The following is an 18,741-nucleotide window of genomic DNA, read 5'->3' as shown; positions in this document are numbered from 1 at the left end:
TCAGGACAAAGTTGGAGTAGCCCAAGGTTCAGACCAAAGTTCAGCCAGTAACTCCCTATATGCACTGTCTCTAATTCTCCTACTGCTATTGAAAGCAGGTATTGTTGTCACTATGTAGCTGATGAGGAAACAGGCTCAGAGACATAGTATGGCTTAGCTACACACCCAGTGGCTGAGCTAGAGCTCTAACCAAACCTTATGAAAAGCAGTGGCATTATTGCTTACAACACCCTCCAGGGTGATTTTCTTTGCCCAGGGGGTTGGTTTTCAAAAAAGCAATATTCCCACTTTATCTCACTTGAGTATCATGAATAAGCAAGACAAGCAAGATAACATTTACCTTACCAAGCACTGTTTTAGGTGTTTTCCCTGTTACTTCATTCTTACAACAATCTTGTCAGGCAGATATTATTGACTCCAATTTACAGGTATGGAAACTGAGGCTCTCAGAGATGATGGGAACAGGAAATAGAGCCATGATCAAATTCAGTCCTTCAGACTCCAGGCACAGGGGTTGGCGCCTTCTCCCCACATCCATCCATCCATCCACCCATGGGGAAGCAAAGCTCACATATGTGGTAGAGACTGAGCTCAGCCAGAAGTATATAAGGACCATCCTGCCTATAGTGTTCCCTAACTCAGTGTCCAAGGGTAAATCCAAGTTGGTGACCTCTACTTGGCCTCCTTTCCTCTGCACTTGGCTTTGGCAAAATGCAATTCAAAAGGCACCACAGAAGAAGAGAAGGACTCTAGGGTCAGATGTGGAAAGAGGAGCAATGTCAGTGTTGAAACGGGGTGACGGCGATGGTGTTCCTGTACTAAGATCTCTTCCTTGTCAAAAGTTGGGAACATGGAGTTCATCCTCCTAATAAACTCTAACCTCCTCTGAACTGTGACTCAAGACCAAGTTGGGACCAATGAATACCTAATAATTCTATTTGGAAACAGCACTGGACTTTGAGTTAGGAGACCTACACTGGGGCCTGGCTGAACTACTATCTGCACAGCCTTGGGAAAGTCAATTCAAATTTCCATGGTTCACTTGCCCCCTTGTAAATACAAACTTAATAATACATATCCCTTAGACAGTTGTAAAGAGAACAGAAGACAACTGTATAAAAGTTCCCAGCTTTGTGTTTAATACAGAGTAGGTGCCCAAGAAATGTGTGTGGAATCTCTAAGGCACTTTTGCATCCATAATGACTGCTTGGTCCTCACAGCCTCCCTGTGGAGTTATCAATAGGTACCTGAGGCACAGAGAAGTCAAATCATGTGACCAAAGCCACATAGCTAGTTGACAAGGTTAAACCTACAAATCATGTCCTCTGTCTCTCAGATCAACATATTTCCAAGTTATGCTTTCCTGTAAAAATTTCTATAACGGAAGTCATTTAAAAATTATTGTTTTTATCTGGGTTTCAGAGAGACTGTCCAGTATGCAATAAAGATATAAGAAAAAGGCCACAATTTGCTTTAAAGATCCCAGGAATACAAGTTGAAGTGGAATTGGGCATTCCATGCATAATTCATTCCTTCACTTGGAACCATAAATTTAGACTGTGTCTGCTTCACCTTAAAGCAACCTATTAAAAGATGAACATCCTCCAACTAAGAGCTGTGGTCAGTCCAACTATGTGTTGTCATGTTGTCCACTCCCTGAAAAAAAAGAGAAGTAGGAAAAGAGAGGGGGTGAGAAGGGGAAGGGACAGAGAAGAAGAAAAGGAAGGAGTAAGGCAGGAACTGCTGCTAAAGCCAAGTCAAGTGTGGACCAGAATTTTTCTTTCAAGAGAGGTCAGGTTATACCTGATAGGTGAATGAATGAGTTTCGACAGGCCATGTGCATAGTACTTGTGTATTAAAATCCATTGGCATAGTCACGCCTCTAAGGCTTTCTGAGTGGGGAAGGTCAGGATTGTCCGCCATGTTTTTTTGTAGGAGAAAATGAGATTGTTATAGACGGTTGACATTCCCTGTAGGTTGCAGCTGACAGAGGATTCAGGTGGCCCTTGAATGCATTTCCAAGGCTTAGTTCACTGTTTAAAGAAGGGAGGAGGGACACACCTGAAGCAAACGTAGGGACAAGAATAAATTTTTATTGAAGTGCCGTAGCACTGCGTCCCATTTCTTGTTCACTTGACCATCTCCCTGCTCTCCTGTGAGCTCCTTGAAAGCAGGGGCCACACTCTTCTTACCCGTGAGTGGTTCCTCCCCTGCTTGGCACAGTGCCAGGTGTCTATCCGATGTTCCACCAGTGGCAGGCGCACACAGAGTGGAGCTGCTGTGATAGTCACTCGTTCCTCAGTTGGTTATTGGAGATACCCTCGACATGTTTTCATTGTAAATCAGTTTGTATCTATTTCATTTTAAATGTCAGTACACGAAGCATTTATTTCTGAGTTCTGGTATTCTTGGCACTGTGAGTTTTAAGGTAATGCTCATAACCCAGTGAATTTGGGGGGTCTTGGCAGTCAGAGCAGCGCATGTCTAGCACTGATTCTAGATTGTTGTTGCTTCTGCCTGAGCTTAGGCCCACACTGGTTTCCAAACTTGGCCTTCCCCCAGAGCTCTCCCTGCTGGCTCCCCCTTCCCCTGATTCTTTACCTGTTAGCTCATGGAGCTGGGGGGGTTGAAAGGGGTGCAAGTGTAGGGAACTGATGTTTGGAGTCCAACCGCAGACCGCCTCACCTTTGTCCCAAGCAGGGCCTCCCAATCACGGCTCAGACTAGGTTGTTTTTGACAGTAGAAACCTGGGCTAGAGTCCTTAATACCAGGACAGTTTCTCTGTGCCAGGCATTGGAATTAAATATTTATGTTGGCAGAAAGCATGGGTTGTCAGCCCGAGTTAGGAGATAAGAAGGTTGGGTTTTGGTGTTGGGGAGTAGGTGGGCTGCATGTGGTATCCGTACAGCCCCTGGCTGATCATTCTCAAGTCCTACTTTGATATACCTGGACTAATAGAGATATTTTGCCTGGTGGAAAGCACCCAGCTGGGGGAAACTTGGGACATCTGAATTCTTGCAGCCAGTCCATACCATCTTGCCCAATGCCCTCGTTTCACAGTCTGGGAAACTGAGGGCAGGACATGCTCCAAGGTCACACTGCCCATTCAGTGGGCGAAACTGGAGTCCAGATCTTCAGCAGGCTGTTGAAGATCTGGGGTCAGAATAGCTGCAGTCAGAATTAGACCTGGGGTCAGAATAGCTGTGTGACTTTGGACAAGTCACCTGAACTCACTGTGCCTATCTGTAAAATGGGAATGACCATTTTACAGATCAAATGGGATCAAATGAAATAATGTAAGCAAATGATTTTAATGTTAAGTACTGTCAAAGCTCTAATTCAGGGGTCAGCAAACTTTTCTCTAGAGGTCCAGATAGTAAATATTTCAGGCTTTGTGGGCCATATGTTCTCGGTTGCAGTCACTCAGTCCCATCACTGTAGTGTGAAAGCATCCACAGAAAATCGATTTTAAGAAAACAAGAGTGGCTACATTCCATTAAAACTTTATTTACAAAAACAGGCAGCAGACCAGTTTTGGCTGTGCACCATAGTTTGCTGACTCCTGCTCTAGATGCTTGGAAATTGTTCTAGTGACTACTGATGACACAACAAATGACCCCAGAATTTAGTGGCTTAAAACAACCATTTGATTATGCTAATGGATTCTGTGGATCGGGCATTTAGACAGGGCACAGCAGGTTGGGCTGTCTTTGCTCCTTTAAGTCTGGGGCCTCAGCTGCAAGGGTTCAAAGGCTGGAGGTGACTCAACTGCTTGAAGGCTCCTTCGTGCATCTTTCTGGGGATTAGCTGGGATGACCTGACCATCATGCTGCTGAGGTGCCTGACGTAGCCTCTCTGCGTGGCGTGCCTTCCTCACACCAGGGTTGTTGGATGTCCTGCATGAAGGCTCAGGGCTCCAAGCGAGAATGTTTCAATGAGCAAGGTGGACGTTGTATAGCCCTTTATGACCCAGATTCACAAGTTACACAGTGTCCCTTCCGCTGTGCTCTATTAATAAAAGCACTCATGAACCCGCCTCATTCAAGGTGAAGGGACATAGGCTTCTGCCTCTCAATGGGAACAATGTCAAAGAATTGGGTTGGGGTGGATCTCATTTTAAAATCATTATAGAAGAGATTCATAATTTAAACACACACATTGAAAAATGGTGAAAGCTTATTTAGCACTTACCACGTGCCGGGTGCTCTTTTGAGTTCTTTATTCCTCCAGCATCCCTTTGAAGGAGGTGATATTATCCACACTTTAACGACAAGAACACTGAAGAACAGAGAGGTTAACTAACTTACCCAAGGTCATAAAGATAGTACGGTGTAGAACCAACATTTGAGCTCCAAAGTCTGTTCTAATCATGACCCATCCTGCTTCTTTGTGATCATGAAAATGAGAATTCTCTTTCTACTATTCAAGCAGAACTGGCTTAAGAACCTGAGTCTTGGGACTACCAGGTGTCTAGCAGGTCTTCCTGCCAAGAATCAGTGGGAAACATTATTGCATACCTACTCTGGGTTCAGACTGTTCTGAGCACCATGGGTAGACCAAGGAAAGAGGTACGGTGCTCAATTTCATTCATAAGAAACCTAAAATTTGAGTGGGGGGATTGAATTCTGATTTAATTCTCACAACCCTGTGAGATGGAACCTTGGTCCCCATTTTACAGATAAGGAAACCAAGGCCCAGTGGTTCAGTTGCTCTTGCCCAGTAGCTGATGGAGTTCAAACTCAAACCCAGAGCCTGCTAATGCAAGTCCATGCTCTTTGCCATGGACTCCAATGGAGAAAGATCTGGAATGGATCATCCCAACTCTTTCAGAGGCAAAGCCCCTAGAAGATCAGAGCTAGCCCATCCCTCAGCGCTGATCTTGGTTTAGTTCCCTCCTTGCAGAGACGAGAGACTGAGACCCAGAAAAGGGCAGTTAGGTGTCCCTGGCCATCTGACTGCACAGACCCCGAGCTGGAGCCGGGACTCAGTGTTTTTCCCACCACCCCTGCCTTCCACATTGTGCTGGGAATGGCAGGGAGGGGAGTGATGGTAGTTGATGGAGGGGGGTTGTGGGGGGGATGAACTAACGGGAAGTTGTTTGCCAAAGCTGTGTGGGGGAAGGAGCATTTTACAAGACCAGGGCCTCTGGCCTGGAAACATCTGTTTCCCTTCAAATCAGAGAGGAGACTTTTGCCTCCCCAGAATGCCTAAATCACGCGGCGGCTGGGGAAGAGCAGGCGTTGGCCTGGAGACTTCAAACGCATTTTCCCGTCCTCTCGGGGACCGAGTTCTGACGTGGGCCTCTGAACGCCTGTCCCTGCTCTTACCCCCTGTCAGATCCATGAGAAGCTCTCACCGCCAATTAATGTCTTGGTTTCATTCTCTCACCCCTGCTGTGACAGGGTTCCGGGGGTCTTGGATGGGACCAACAACAGCTTCCTTTCCACCTCCCTTCCTCTAATCTCCACTAGGACAACTTACTCTGGGTGTGGGGGGAGGGTGTCAGAGCCTTGGGCTGTGGCCTAATAATAATAATAGTAATAATAATATTGGTAATGGTACCCACAGCTCTCTCTCGTTGGCTGCTAACATGCCAGGCATCAATGGTGAGCAATCTCCTGCCATATCTCATTCTAACAGCTACCCTATTTAGTGGGTTTTAATATTATGATTCCTATTTTACAGGTGAGTTTATTGAGGCAAGGCCTCACACAGCCAATAAATGGAGGGCCAGAATTTAAAACCAAATTGCCTGATTCCAAGGCCATGCTTTGGGCCACTCTGTTATTCTATCTCCTTTCATGGCCTTTTAATCTAATCACCTTTTGTTCATTTTACAGATGGGGAAACTGATTTCTAGACAAGGGAACTACTGCCTTATAGTTGATTGAGTCATTCATTCAGTCTGTCATTCATTCTGGAAAGTATTTGCTGGGCAGCACATGCTTTAGGTGTCTGAGCACCAGATGTAGGTGGATAGAGATGGGCAAAGCCATAGTCCAGTCCTGAAGACACTCACGTACTCGTGGGGGCACGAGAGAAGTGTCTGGGCACTGACCTAGCCATGCCACATGCGCCGTGACAGGGCACCGTGCAGGGAAAATGGCTTCCCCAGAGGAGATGAGGTTTGATTGATGCTCCAAGGACAAGGTGGAGAGGGTCAAGTGGAGAAGGGGTCGGGTGACCCAGATGGAGGGTGCGGCAAGTGTGAAGGCAAAGAGGTGGGATCCGTTAGCAGTTGGATGTGGTTCTACTATGAAACAGAGTAGGAAGCAGAGATTGTTAAACGAGGCTGGATCTGTGGCCAGAGTTTGAGACTCAATGACAGAGTCTCAAACTGATGGTGTCAAATGAAGGAACATCAAGGAGTCACGCTGGGGGCCTGGGGTAAGGAGTTTGTGCTTTGTCCTGAAGATGGTGAAGAAACATTGAAAAACACTTTGCATTTGAGTCGTCAATCCCAAGGCACTTCCCCACACATTGAAATCCCAGTACACCAAGATCCTATAGCTGTAGGCATCTGAGATCTCACAACCCACAGTCTCTGGAAAAGCCGGGATGCAAACTCAAGTTTTCAACCACCTTGGCCAGTGTTCTTTCCCCTGAGACAAAGAGGAAGGAGTAGCAAGGGTTTGAGCCTGGGATTCCCCCCACTTCATCCTTGGAGTCACCTCTTATTATAGTGAAATTATCCCATAGGTGCAATTGGAGCTACGTCAGTCAATTGTGCAAGAAGCAGGATGGTGTCTAGGAGGAGCACTGGAGGAGGAGTCGGGAAAGCCAGTGTCTTTACTCTGAACTTATTGGCAGCGGGTCCTTGTGCAAGTCTGTTTCCTCTCTGGGCCTTGGTTTTCTCACCTGTAAAGTGAGGCTGTAGAGTTCGGTGATGGCTCAGGAGTTCTCGTCCACATTATCAGTGGATCTCAGCCTGCCTCAGCAGGTAAAGATGAGAGAACCGAGCTGAGGTAGCCGGCACCCTTCCCGACCCCTGAGAAACACAGATCTGACCGTGTCCCCTCTCAATCTCTCTCTTTCCCCTTTTCACTCTGTTTTGTGGGTGTGTATGCGTATATCTGTTTCTCAGCCTGCCTCTCTCATTCTCTTCTCTTTCCCCACATCAGGGGCTGCCACTTTCTGCCCCTCTCAAAGAGCCCCTCCAAGCCCTGCCTGGTCTGCTAACAGCTTTCAGATGTGTCTCTGGAACAGTTCTACAATTACAGCTGAGACAGGCAGAAAGCACATGGCCTTGTGACTTCTGACCCAGGCCCGTAAGGCTGACATCTTCCTCTTTCGGCACCCCTCCACCCCCACTGGCAGGGTGGCCTGAGGACTCCTCTATCCTGGGGCCTCTACTGACATGTTGGGTTACTCTAATAACACAAATAGAAGCTACCTTTTGGGGAGCAAAGATTGAACCAGGCATGCTGCAATCAGTATATCATTGAGTCTTGATCCCGAACTTGTGAGATATGGTTAACTTCACCCTGTTTTACAGGTGCAGAGACTGAGGCTCAGAGACAGTGAAGTGACTTCCCAAGAACGCTCAGCCAGCAACTGGGGAAAGCAAGATTCTACCCAGGTTTTATAATTTGAAAACCTAAGACTACTTCTTTCCCAGGTGCAGAGACTGAGGCTCAGAGATAGTGAAGTGACTTCCCAAGAACGCTCAGCCAGCAACTGGGGAAAGCAAGATTCTATCCAGGTTTTATAATTTGAAAACCTAAGACTACTTCTTTCCCAGCATGCTGTTATTCATGCTTCTTGGCTAAGGAGAGAGGTGACCCTGGACCCTCTTGGTGGAGGAAATATATTACAGAAGCATCCTGGAAACATAATTGGCCAGTGGGAAAGCAGTGTTTAAAATTTCTTCTAACTCCTCATGTTTGGAGACTCATTCACATATTTACTACAGCCTTCTATGTTCCCCTCAGTTGAAATGCATCTCCTTCTCTTATACTCCAAGAAAACATTTTAAAAATGTGTACCCTTGTCCAAATAAGTGCTCTTTATATGGCCTTTATTAAAACTTGCAACTTACAAGCCACTTCTCATGCATCACTCTGTGTAATCCTTGAGATAGCCATGCACTGTCTCTACAATTAGCCCCATCTTGTTGATGCAGAAACTGAAATTCAGAAATGCGATGGGATATGCTCAAGTTCATTCATTTACTCAAATATTTCAAGTGCCTATCATATGCTTAGTACTGTGTTAAGTGCCAGGGATATAGCTGTACCCAAGCTTCAGGCTAGGGTTTGGGTTCTGCCTCTGCCACTTCCTAGATGTCGTGTGGGTAGTAAGTGCTTACACAGTGTTACCCAATAGTCTCCTTACCTCCCTCCTTTGTCACTTACTAATTCTCACATCCTGGAGTTTGACTACGATCTTGCCTCCGACCCTTCTTCCTGGTCGTAACTCACCTTGTATAGCACTTACATTTCACATTCATCCACGCTGACCTGTGTAATGGACAGCAGCCTCCCTACCACAGATGCTTGATGCGGAGAGGTGAAATAAGCACAGAGGGGTAAAGTGACTAGTCCAAGGTCACAGAGCCAGGGAATAGAATGGAAAGTGAATGCAAGCCTGGCCATCTCCAAGACCAGACTTCTTCCTCTGTCACCTGCTGCTTCCCTTGACTGAGACAATCCTGGATGTAGTAAGTGCTAGAACTGAGCTCCGCTCACAGTGCTGAGATATGACAGGTGGAGAGAGATAGTCCCCACATCGCAATGCTGTTGTTCTCATGCCAAAGGCTGAACCCAAAAGGTCCAGAAAGCAGATGAATAGATTGGCTTGCATCTGAAGATGGGGCCAAAATATTCCATATTTAGGTCTCTTAGTCACATCTATTAGGTTTAGACCCACACTTGTTTACCCTTGCCAGCACTCCAAGCTAGCTGATGAAAGATAAAAGGTGAAATTAGATTTGACAAGATAGTATAGTACAATGTAGTTAGGAGTATAATCTTCGGATTTAGACAGACCTAAGTTCTGGTCCCCCACTGCTACTTACTTAATATGTAATAATAGGTCAATTACTTGACCTCCTTGGAACCAACATCCTTACTGATAAAATGCAAACAGTCACGGTACCTGACTCATACATTAGGAAGATTAACTGCAATAGTGCATACAAAGGACCCAACACCGATGAGCACTTATTAGATGGCAGCCAAGCCTATCATTACATTTAGGAAGTGGGCTAGTTTTCCTGCACTTGGACTGACAATTCTTCAGGGAGGGGGGACTTGTTTCTTTTGGTTCACATTTGGGGAGACTTAGAATCAGAGAGGTTAATCAACCAGCCCAAGGTCATACAGCTAGTGAACCTCAGAGCCAAGGTTTGAGCGGATGCTGATTGTCTACAAGGCTCCTGCTTCTGGGGCTCTGGGTGACCTGTTCCCTGCTTGACCCCTCACCCCAGTTCCCTTTGCAGCATGTTGGTGGGACAGCTCAGTGCTGACATTCCTGCAGTGCTAGGAGGTGTCTCCGTGGGTCTGTCATGGGCCTAGTGGCAGTGACCCATAGCAGCAAAGAATGTGGAGCGTATATGGTTATGAGGCTCGCTGCCAGCCTGGCTCGTGGCGTCATACACACAGACCTGGCATGACTGATGGATGAATTCCCATGTGCACCAAAAACACCAGCTTCCTCGTAAAGGCAGGATGGTGCTAAGGTACTGTCTGAGTTACAACGAAACTCAGAATCAGTATCAAGGAATAAGCTAAAAACACATTCTTGGGATGGCACGAGTACCTCTTACAGTTCTTCAAAAGAGAAATTGAGTTATTCTTAAAAAGGAGACTTTCACACAAAAAAGACAAATGGTAGTTTCTCCAGAAAGATACTGGCTTCTGCTTACTGTGCCCCTTGTACCAAGAAGTTCTGATTTATAGTGCCTTTTATAAAAACAACCTTTGGACGATCATGTCATGAGGTATTAAAGCTGAGAGGCCCTCTGAGACTTCCAGGTTCAGACCCTCTGAGCTAGTAGTGCTGGAGCTGGAGCAGCAAAATGGCAGCTGAGAGTTCAGAGTATGGGTTTTAGAGTGAGACAAACCAGGATACAGGTCTTGGTTTTTTCATCGTCTAACTGTGATTTTGGACAAATTGCCTAATTTTTTGATCTTCAGTTTCCTCTTCTGAAAGATGGAGATAATGAGAGTGATTATTTTAGGAGGTTTTCATAAGATTAGAAAAACATGTGAAATGGCACTGTTTCAACATAGTTGGAGTTTGGCAAGTGTGCCTAATGGATGTGTATTTGTACAGAGGTGATATCCACAGACCTTTAGTCAGAAGATAGTAGCTGATAGTGGTTAAATGCATGGGCTTTGGAGTCAGACACACCTAGACTTAATTGCCAGTCTCAGTAATTACTGTGTGGTTCTGGGCAAGCTGCTTTCCCTCTCTGAGCCTCATCTATAAAATAAGGAGAGTAGTAGTAGTTATCTTTTAGGATCATCTGGGGGAATTAATAGCAATAATGCAGATAAAACTTCATAGGTCAAATTAGTTAATTTGGACAACCAACTCATATTTATTAACTACCTAATATGTGCAGTCAGTCAGGGTTCATCATTCCACAACTTGCAGTCATAGTGTTATGCCCATTTTATAACATGCGGTTAAGTTGAGGTTTTGGAGAAGGAGGAGAGGAAATAGGGCCCCTGGGACTGTAGTTGCTTCTACCTGACCCAGAAAACCCTCTTCCCACTCCACACTACTGCTCTACCCTTGAACGCTGGTGAAAGAGGATGGCATGACAAGGACAGGATGCTGAGACGCTTAGCCCTTCTCCCTTCTATTCAGATTGTCGCTGGCCTCCAAGGATTACCTCTTCTTGAAAGTTTACTCACTCCTTTGACTTTGTTTAAACTTCAGAACTTGGAGAATCTGGAAGTGTGAAGGGTCAGAGAGCCTTCTCAAAGTAGGCCAGACAACTGTGTCTAATCTAGAAAGAATTCTGTGCCCTGGATTGGACCTGAATCCACCAGGTCTGCAGTTTACCAATTCTCTCCGTCGAATACCACACAGGCTGCCTACTCCCCCCAGTACAGCATGGAGCTGCAGGCAACAACGCGGAAAGCTGGGGACATACCTTGTACCTAGAATAACTCCCAGACTCTATCATGGCCCACAGGGTCCCCACCCACCCATCTTCCCACTCATCTCTCTTTGCTACAGCCGCACTAACCGTCTACTCCTCCAGCAGTCTGGATCCTTCTCGCCTAAGGACCTTTGCACTTACTGCTTTTCCTGCCTGGAATGCTTTTCCTCCCATAAGCTAGTTCCTTCTCATTTTCATGTCTCAGATCAAACCTCTCAGCAAGAAGGCCTTTGTGGACACACCTGTCTAAAGCAGCCATGTCCCCCTTCACTTTAGTGTATTATCATTCACCATTATCTATTTTTTTGCTTACTTTTTGTTTAGCTTTATGCAGGCAGGGACCTTAACTCTCTTGCTCATCTTTATAATCTTAGCACCTAAAATAATTCCTGGCACACAGTTAATGCTCAACTAAAATTTGTTAAATGAATGAATGAAAGAATATATAAAGCCATGCAAGATAGCATCGGGGTTGACTTCTCAGGTCCTGGATTCAGACTGCTCTGCCCCCCAGTAACTGTGAGACCATGGAAAGATACACAACTAAGTCTCAGTTTTCTCCTTGGTGAAACGCAGGTGATAATAATCCCTGCCTTCTAGGTTTGCTACTTGTAAATTATGAGATTATGTGCAAAATGCCCAGCAAGGCAGTTGGTGTTCAATACATGCTTAATAATTATCTTTTTTTTCTTTCCAAATCATTTTCCTGCAGCCTAAGCATCCCTGAGTTCTTTCAACTATTATTCCTGTGCTATGATTTTGTGTTCCTCTTTGGAACCTCCAGGGCCTTTTCTGAAGTCACAGCCTTGTGCTGTTTTCTTGTTGTGCTACAGGTTCACTCTCTATGCAGTGGATACACGGGGGAGGCACTCAGAGCTCAGCACAGTGACCCTGAGGACCGCCTGTCCGCTGGTAGATGACAGTAAGGCAGAAGGTAGGTGACCCATTTCTTCACTTCCGAGGTAACTCCCATATTCTCGCTCTCTAAATTCTGCACCCGGCAGTCACTAACTACCACTGCTTTCCTGCCTCACACGCATATTGGCACAGGGAGAAGAAAGCCCAGGGACTAAGGAGGAACCTGGAGATAAATTAATCAAAGCCATGAAGGAAATTGAGACTGACCAGCAGTATCTTTGCCAGTAGAAAGACTTGCTCCTCTTTTATAGAATCTGTGTTCTGACTTAGAGGCAAGGAATGGTGGAGAGTCAGAACCCCATGACTGTGTTCTTGCCCCTTGGCCTAGGCTTTTAGGGACCAATCCCTTTCTTCCACTTCAGGCTACGCTAGAGCTGGCAAATCGGTGGCACCTAGAGGACCACTTGGCTTTGCCGCGCTCATGGCAGATATCATTAGCTGATCAGAGCACACCTTCCCATCTAGCCCAGTGGAGGCCTCAGAATCCTCAGCATAGAGCTAGAGTCAGTAACTATCAGTCAGAATTAGCATGCAAGATGAAACCTTTTCTGCTGTTCCTCGTCCATGAAGTTGTAAGCATTAGGCAAAACACCTGTCAAAAAAAATAGAACCAATAAATCCGATCTACCATATACTTAGTTCTTAGACAATGTGTAGATACAGTTTCTACAAAAACATGATGGTAGCTCATGAGACCTGGTGGTCCACTTCAAGTTGAGCAAATATTTTCTAAGAACCCTGGTACAAGCAATGCAGAAGAGACATGCTCTTCATCTTTCAGGAGTTCACATTCTAGGGGGAGAGAGAGAGAGACATTTCTTCAAATGGCTCAGTCATAAGCTTGATGATAGATGTTTGTGTGCTACCTACCAGACAAGAGGAGATGGTGAGCTATTGAGTCTCAAAAGGGAGGGGATTTGAGATGGTTTCCTGGTAATTTTTTTAAGTATTTTTATTTTAAAATAACACGTGAACATGGTTTAAAAAAATAAGAACAATAAAGATCAGAGTAGAAAACTGTACAAAGTAAATGCTCCTCCCATCCTGAACCCAAGTCCCCCAGACTGTCCTGAAGGCAATTGCCATTAGCAGTAATGTGGGAACATACATAAATTTTGTTCAAAGTCTTCAAAGATGAAAGAATGTGCCTCCTATTCAAGAGAGCAGCCCATAATGAATTTTAGTTACATCAATTAGTAGGAATGACTGAAAGAGTAGAAATTGCCATGAATGGCAAACAGAAGGGTCTAGATTTTCTTTGAAAGATTTTTGAATGGAGAGCTTTTAGACCTGATCACAGAAATGTGTTGGGAGTATTGCAGAGAGGAGATAGAAGTTGACTATTGAGATGAGCCCAAGACAGTTTATTTAAGCCTCTGCACTTGTTTGGAATTTTCTGTTAAATCATAGCCACAAAACTTATGTTAGTGAGTGCAATTATAAGCACTAACTTTGTGCCAGACCCTGTATTGAGTGCTTTACATCCACGTTTTAATTTAGTCCTCCCAATGTCCCTCCAGACTATATATCGTTATCTCCGGTTGATAGATAGGAAAACTGAACACAGCTGGTCAATGACATATTCAGGATGGAATTAAGGTTTGTCTGTCCCCAAAGACCGCACTAGTGAACTCCTGCATGAATATGCCTTCCTAGTTGCAAGGCATGCTTTCGTCCTCCCTTTTTCCTACTGTCCAGTGATCTGTGCCTGCAATTCTTCCTCCCCAGAGATAGCTGACAAGATCTACAATCTGTACAATGGGTACACAAGTGGGAAGGAGCAGCAGACTGCCTACAACACACTGATGGAAGTCTCAGCCTCCATGCTGTTTCGAGTCCAGCACCACTACAACTCTCACTATGAGAAGTTCGGTGACTTTGTCTGGAGGAGTGAGGATGAGCTGGGGCCCAGGTACGTGGGCATATGAGCGCGAGCGGGGTGGTAAATTCTTCTTGCTTCCGTTTGACTTTACTGGAGCCTTTCTTCCATAGGCTGGGAATGGGCTTTATGAAATAAATAAGAGTGGCAGTCAACCCTAGTCATGTCAGGGTTCGAGAGGGGAAGTGGGTAGGGAGAATGAAAGAATCTTGGAATTTTAGCTTCTTGGACTCCCGGAATGTCAGATCAGAGACCTCAGTGTTCTTTCAGTCAATCCCTCCCCTTATTCACCTTCCACTTGCAGTTTTAGAGATGGGAAGCGTAGCCTCCTTGAGGGGATATGTCCTAACCAACATCGTAGAAGAGCATGGTGACAGGGTCATGGCCCCTAATCTAGGGCTTTTCCTACTCTTTCGTAAGAAATCCGAGTGCTTTTTTTTTCTGGAATAAAGTCCCTTGGTAACCAAGACTAAATACATTCATAAATTCAACATGTATTAAGGCACGATTTTTTGTCACCAGCAGTGACTATGCCAACCACTGTGATAGTTGCCATGGAGGATTCAACCATAACTAACACACAGTCACTATCTTCTGAAGCTTCGCAAAGTAGTATCTGAAACTGCGGCTGCATTTCATGCCTTGCACCCAACAATGACATCTATTCATTTATTCAACACAAACTTAGTAGCCCCTCTTTTAGGTCGGTAGTTGATAATGCAATGTTAAAAATGTAGAAACTGTCCCTACCTACGCATAGCTTACTGTTGCAGGTAATTAAACAAGCAGTTGGAAAGAATAGGAATAATAAGGGTCAAAAGAATGGACGAAAGGGGCCCTTTGGGGAGGCAAGGCATAGACACTCGTTCTAGATAACCCAGTGAAGCCCCCATAAGGGCTGAGACTCTGAGGCCTAAAGGGTGAGTAGGTGTCCGACCAGTGGAGGGAGAGGAGGATTGGAGGGTTTGGGGCCAAGGGAGTAGCCTGTGAAATGTTCAGAGGAGATAATACTACATAGACAGGGGTTTTCCTCTTAAATTTTGGTCATTTGCCTGCCACCTTTATGATTTTTGTCATATCGCCATACCATATGCAGTTCATTTATTTTCTATTTCTTCCTTAGGTCCACTTATTGAAAATACATTTGAAAAGAAAACACTGTATCATTTTGTAAAGGGAAAACTAGCACCATCTACCCTTAATAAAGATTAAACTTAAGCATTCAGTACAATGGAAGAAAAACAAAACCAGAAAACAATGTAGTTCAAGCCTAGCTGAGCCTGAGGCTTTCCCTTTAAAAAGGGAGATTAGCAAGTGTTAGAGAAGTACTTAAGACACAGTCCTGAACTAAAACTCTCTTTCTTAAAGTAATCTGGAGGAGGAGAAGAGAGTGAAAATGGGAATCTAAATGCTTTTCCTCAGTGTGATTCATTGTTGTTTAATACTGGATCTGTGATCTTCCTGAGTACCACCTAAAATCCTTTCTCCTGCCCCAGGGGAACTCCTTCCACACTTCGGTAAACACTGTGTGGAGGAACTGAAAGAATTTCTGTGTAGTTGGAGCAAAGTGTGTGACAGCAGGAGTGGGAAGAGATAAGAAGGGAGAGGTCAGCAAGGGCCAGTTCCGAATGCCCTGTAAGTAGGGTTAAAGAGTTTGGATTATCTCTCTAGGGTAATGGGAAGCTTTTCAAGTGTTTTTCACAGGGGGGAGATGTTATCAGATCTTCAAGGGATAAAGATCCCTCTGACTGCAGTTGGAAGTCTGGACTAGAGGTGTCTAGACCAGAAGGAGGCAGTGAGGCCATAGAGGCTGTTGTAACACTAATCCAGGAGAGATGGTGCAGTGCCCTGGGACAGGCTAGTGTCCGTGGCACTGAAGAGGATTGCGTGACTTCCTGAAATACTTAGTAGGGCAGCGTGTTATGCCTTAAATAGCTTTAAAGTTACCCTGTAAACTAGGCAAAGTAGGGTACCCTCCCCATTTTATGAATGAAAAGGAATTGGAGGCCCCACAGGGTTAAATGAGCTGCCCAGAGTTTGCTGTGGAGTCCGGTTCTGCCCCGAGCTTTCACCCTGAGCCCTTACAACACTTGCAGTAAACCCCAAGAATTCAAGGCTTGGTTGAGGGATTAAAAAGGATCTTTCCCTGGGGCGGGCCTTATCTGTTCTGCTGGGTCCTGGATTGTAACTTTCTCCCTTTCACATGAAAGAAATGTTCTTTAGATAAAAGCTAAAAGAGAGCAGACAGACAGAAGCACAGAGCCCCAGATGAAAGCTGCTGCATGAGTCATCTGGGCTGCCATCTTGCCTGGGGACAGGGAAAGGCATGCTACTTTATTGGGCTTTCCCACAGGGTTCAGGGATTTTAGGTGGAAGCTAAACCAGAGCTTCACTCCTGACTTTGTCTTTATCATCTTCTGGGGTCCTTCCAGGACATAAATCTTCTGGAAAGGCTTTCTGGTCACCCACAGAGGCAGAACAACCCACTCAGTCATGGACCCATTCACCTCCGGCCAGCTAGTCACCAGGCACTATCTGCCAACACCCACTGTGCCACCCAACTCCCTCCTCCTTCGGTCTTTCTCGTCTCTTGAGGGAATCTGAGATTTCTCTGATGTCCCACACTGGCATCAGCAGGAATCAAGGCAGCTGCATCCTAATCCATCCTGGCACTGCTAATAAACTCACTGTGCAACCTTGGCCTGTGGCCCTCTCTGGCACTCAGTCTCTTTATCTATAAGATTGTTGCAGGAAGGGGGACCCTTTCCAGAGCCCGAGAGTGAGCTCTTGTCTAACACTCAGAAATGAATTGTCCGAGGAGACACATGTGCTGGCAAAGCAAGAGACTTTATTGAAAAGGGGCGCCTGGGCAGAGAGCAGCAGGGTAAGGGAACCCAGGAGAACTGCTCTGCCATGTGGCTTGCAGTCTCGGGTTTTATGGTAATGGGGTTAGTTTATGAGTTGTCTCTGGCCAATCATTCTCACTCAGGGTCCTTCCTGGTGGCACTCGAGCATCGCTCAGCCAAGATGGATTCCAGCAAGAAGGATTCTGGGAGGTTTGTAGGACATATGGACTGGCTTCTCCTCTCTCCTTTTCACCTTTCCCGAATTCTTCCAGTTGGTGGTAGCTTGTTAGTTCTGAGTTCCTTACCAGGACCTCCTGTTGTAAGATAACTCATGCAAGTGGTTACTATAGGGCTTGGCCAGGGCGGTGGTTTTGGTCAGTGGTTCCCCTAACAAAATTATCATTTTGTAGTACTTTTTTTTTTTTTTCTTAGCAGTGAAAAAGCTGTTTTCTAAATAAAGCTTACAGAGAACCCCAGGTCTTAGCTAGAAGTCACCTCCTCAGAGAATCCTCTAAAATTTCTACCCATTCACTTTATCACATCCTCATGTTTTAATTTTCTGTGTCGTAGCTACTAGTTTTAGTATCCTATATTGCTTATGTGTTTACTTCTGAGTTATCTATAAGGTATTATCCCCACTACAATGTCAGTTTATGTATAGCTAGTGATCCTTTATGCCCCATTCACTCTTGTAAGTAGGGGCTAAACGATTACTTATTGAATCATTGGATAATGGGATGAGTAGATGTGTGAACCAGATGACTACAGAGTTGTTCTGGTAGAAGCTAGAGTGGGTGGCCTGGAGCCCCCCTGCTGGGTCTCCTCTTCCACTTCCCCCTTCCAGTCCTAAGGGTCCCTGAGGTCTACCTGAGCTATCAAGGACCTATAGATCCCCATTGGAAACAACTGAATTCTGCAAACTCTAAGGTTTTTCTAGCTTAAAAATAACATTCTAAAAAAAAAAAAAAATGCATTGTCCTTGCAAATATTAAGAGACTTGAGGATATCCTCACTTATTAATTTATGGAGTCATCGATTCATTTAACGTGCTTACTATGTGCCAGACCCTGTGCTGCGGGCTGGAAACAGATGAGTGAAGAAGACAGCTCCTGCCTTTACCAGGCTCAACATCTAGTGAGAACAAGACTGGTCAGCAGGCAGATGCAGTGAAATATGTCACAAGAAGCACAGTGTAAGAAGGGTGAGCAGTGTGCTTTAGAACGACGTTTATCAAACTTCAACGTGCCGGCGAATCACTCAGGGGCCTGGTTAAAATTCACATCAACTCAGTGGTCTAGGATAGACCTGAGAGTGTGCATTTCTGCCAGGCTCTTCAGTGATGCCAATGCGGCTAGTTAAAAAGCACACTTTGAGTGACACGGTTCTGGATGCAGCTGTTGGTGCAGCTAATCCAGACCTGGAGCTCAAGGAAGAATTCCTGGAGAAGAAAGTGAAGTGTATGCTCAGAAGTAAAGGGTGAACAGGAGTCCTCCAGGTGGAAGGGGAGGAGTGCTCTCACTGGAAGGAACAACCAGTGCAAGGGTGAGAGAGGGTGGGGTAAGAGAATATACCTTCGTCAGGAAGGATAAATCTCAGTGGGGCAGAGAGTTCAAGGTGAGAAGGAAAAGGGGAAAAGAACAAGGCTGAAGAGTTCAGCAGAGGTCAGATCATAATGGCTCTAACGAGCCCTGTTCATGAGTTGTTCTTTCTTCCAAAAGCTGGGTAAAGGTTTTAAACAGAGGATCACTGTGGGTAAATGTACCATGCTTCTTAAGGGTTAGCAAGTATGCAGAACATCAAAGTGTAAAGGAGAGAGAGCAAGACCCTGCCTTGAGTTCATGTCCTAGCTTTGCCACCCACTTGCTGTGTAACCCTGGACAAATTTCATCTCCATTCTGGGCCTCGTTTGCAACATGAAAGAACTGGACTCCAAAGTCCCTTCCAGCTGCGAAGCCAAGGAACCAGCAAGCCCTGAAGGTCATAGA

The 18,741-nt window shown here is 45.4% G+C and overlaps 1 protein-coding gene across 4 annotated transcripts in view; it reads left to right on the top strand.

The window, feature by feature from the left end:
- ASTN2 (astrotactin 2) overlaps positions 1 to 18,741 on the top strand; it is an 895,599-nt gene that overhangs the window by 867,158 nt on the left and 9,700 nt on the right. For all 4 annotated transcript variants that reach the window (XM_059925469.1, XM_059925467.1, XM_059925466.1 and 1 more), the window contains 2 exons: positions 11,947 to 12,047; positions 13,760 to 13,943. In XM_059925469.1, coding sequence (XP_059781452.1) covers positions 11,947 to 12,047; positions 13,760 to 13,943 — 285 coding nt within the window. The remainder of the gene's footprint in view (positions 1 to 11,946; positions 12,048 to 13,759; positions 13,944 to 18,741) is intronic.

This window comes from Balaenoptera ricei, chromosome 6, assembly GCF_028023285.1.
Source record: "Balaenoptera ricei isolate mBalRic1 chromosome 6, mBalRic1.hap2, whole genome shotgun sequence".
Classification (NCBI taxonomy): domain Eukaryota; kingdom Metazoa; phylum Chordata; class Mammalia; order Artiodactyla; family Balaenopteridae; genus Balaenoptera; species Balaenoptera ricei.
This window is presented reverse-complemented; position numbering and strand designations above follow the sequence as displayed.